General features: G+C 39.8%; 1 protein-coding gene and 1 pseudogene across 3 annotated transcripts in view; one reads left to right on the forward strand and one right to left on the reverse strand.

Moving 5' to 3' along the window:
* RADX (RPA1 related single stranded DNA binding protein, X-linked) overlaps positions 1-2582 on the reverse strand; it is a 63868-nt gene that overhangs the window by 22549 nt on the left and 38737 nt on the right. For all 3 annotated transcript variants that reach the window (XM_039878948.1, XM_039878947.1, XM_039878946.1), the window contains one exon: positions 1307-1482. In XM_039878948.1, coding sequence (XP_039734882.1) covers positions 1307-1482 — 176 coding nt within the window. The remainder of the gene's footprint in view (positions 1-1306; positions 1483-2582) is intronic.
* On the forward strand, positions 145-263 carry LOC120615876 (uncharacterized; annotated as a pseudogene).

A 2582-nucleotide genomic window follows, 5' to 3' on the forward strand; every position in this document is an offset into this window, starting at 1 on the left:
ATGCTGCTGTCTTAGACTGAAAGGAACATAGGTGGGATGAAATGAAGAAAGATTGCCGAACTTCTGGAATTCTACAGTCAGGAAATGAGCCAATAGAGATATCTAGCTGTGATCATGTGTTATCCTTCAAAATAAGGGAAGAATGTCTATGGCCATGCCACCCTGAACAAGCCCAATCCCGTCTGATCTCAGAAGCTAAGCAGGGTCAGTCCTGGTTAGTACTTGGATGGGAGACTACCTAGGAAGACTAGGTGCTGTAGGCATAAACAATAAAAAATAAGGGATTGTAAGCTCACACGGTCCTTGTAATCTGTGAGGTCAAGCAAGGGTTGCCTCACCTAAAAAAAAAAAAAAAGGGAAGAATGACCCTGACAGTGAAGTCTTTTCCTCAGGTCCAGATGACAGGGCCACCTCTTCAAATCCAGAAGGCAGGGCCAAGGGCATGTGAGAAAGAATAATTTTGGAGCCTGAAAATCAAATGGAATTAGCCCTGCTAGGTATCGGATTTGCTTGTGACTCATGATCCCTTTTTTTCTTTCCAATTTCTCCCCTTTGGAATGCCTGTCCCACCACTGTATTCTACACAGATAACCTGCCTAGTTTCACAGGTTCACAGATAGAAAATAATTTTGCCCCAGGATGAATCACCCTGCATCTCATCCATACATGATTTAGATGAGATATAGATGAGATTTTGGACTTAGAGTTGATGTTGGTATGAGTTAAAACTTTTGAGGATGTTGTGATGGGGTGAATGTATTTTGCATGTGAGAAAGATACACATTTTTAGAGAACAGAGGGAGGATTATAGGTTTTTATGGTTTGAATTATGTCCCCACCAAATACCAATATGACTACCAGTATATAATCAATTATATCTTCAAAGACCTTCAAACTGTGACCTTATTTGGAAATAAGATCATTGAAGATGTAATTGGTTAAGATAAGATAATATAGGAGTAGACCAGTACTCCAGTCCAATATGGCTGGTATTTTTACAAAAAGGGGAAATTTGGATACAGATGTGTCCCCAGGGAGAATGCCATGGGAAGATGAAGGCAGAAATTGGAGTAATGCATCCATGAGCTAAGAAAAGCCAAAGGTTGCTACCAGTAAACCAGGGAAGGACATGTAACATATTCCACATTACGGCTCTCATAAGTAACTCACCCTGCCAATATCTTGATCTCAAACTTTGGCAGCCCTAAAAAACTAATACAGCTTTTAGTACCATCGCTTATTTTACAGAGTAGAAACAAATAAAAAAATTAATCTGCTTTGTATACAATTAATACAACTGACTTACAGTTTGTCATAAGGCCCTTGCACAATCCTTTTTTTCTTGGTAGGGCTCAAACTTGTATATGTAGTTTGACAACACTGAGGACTGACAGGACCATCCTCTTGATGCTGTTTATCATCTCTTTCCTGACTCTGACTTTCTCTTCCAGCTGCTTGGGATGTTGAGGGTCGATTAGCATTCTAAAACCAAAATTTAGAAAAGAATGTTTTAAATTTATAAAAATTATTTTTCTCTTAAAAAGGTCTACAATTTTAGATTACTGATTTTTCATAATCTTAGGAGTTGTGACAAAACATTGCAACCATATCAGTACTTTTATAAAGATGATTTATCCTAATTCATCTGCTATACAAATATTTTTAAAGGGAAAAATCCCTCTTATATTAATATAGCTGAAAAATTGGATCAGATGCATACTTCCATATGAATAGTAATCCAAGAAATAATTTTTAAAACATAAACTCACAGGGAAACATGCTGGAGTGAGAGACATTCCCGGATTTCTCCCCTTGAAACAACAATAAGCTGAAGTATGAAATAGTTTTGTTTCATACTTCATTTAAAACTCAACAAAAAACACCCAAACTGCACACCAGTACATCTGAGTGTGGGATATGCACATAAGAGCTACCATAGGTCAGAACCCTGGGTGTTTGGCGGTGGACTGGGAGAAATAAAGAAGCTGACTCTCGCAGCCTCAGGAGCTCTCTGTAGGAAGAGAGGGAGGGAAGAAGATGCGGTGGCTTCCATTAACAGTCCTGCCTGGAAGTGCTGCAAGTTCCACGCAGCATGCGGCAGGGCCTGGTCATCAAGGCTGAAAGTAGAGAAGTGGGATGGGACTGCAGAGAAAGAACAGTTGATTTTTACTGGCCGAGGATGCAAAACTGAGGCTGAGGCACAGCACCCAACTCCCAACCCAGGGGCCCCTCACCCCATACCCTCCAAGAACAATCACCGTGGAGCCCCAGGAGAATCAGCAAATGCTGCCGAAACTGTAGCTGACACTGACAGGGACTGAAACTGAGGATAGTGAATGTGATTAAATATCTACAAGAAAATTAAAAAGGCATTATTTAGGCTTTATATAAAGCAAGGATCCAAGAGGCTTAGATGCCACCTAATGGAAACCAAAAGAAAAACACCTTCTTTGCAGCAGGCTAAAGAGAGACTTTATATAACAAATCTTCTTTCTGGAAAAAACAGTAGAATACATTTCCATTAATGTCCAGGTGGAGAAATAGTCCATTAAACACTATGAACAACCAAGGTGACAAGGCAT

Source organism: Pteropus medius, unplaced genomic scaffold, assembly GCF_902729225.1.
Source record: "Pteropus medius unplaced genomic scaffold, Ma_sr-lr_union100, whole genome shotgun sequence".
Taxonomy (NCBI): Eukaryota; Metazoa; Chordata; class Mammalia; order Chiroptera; family Pteropodidae; genus Pteropus; species Pteropus medius.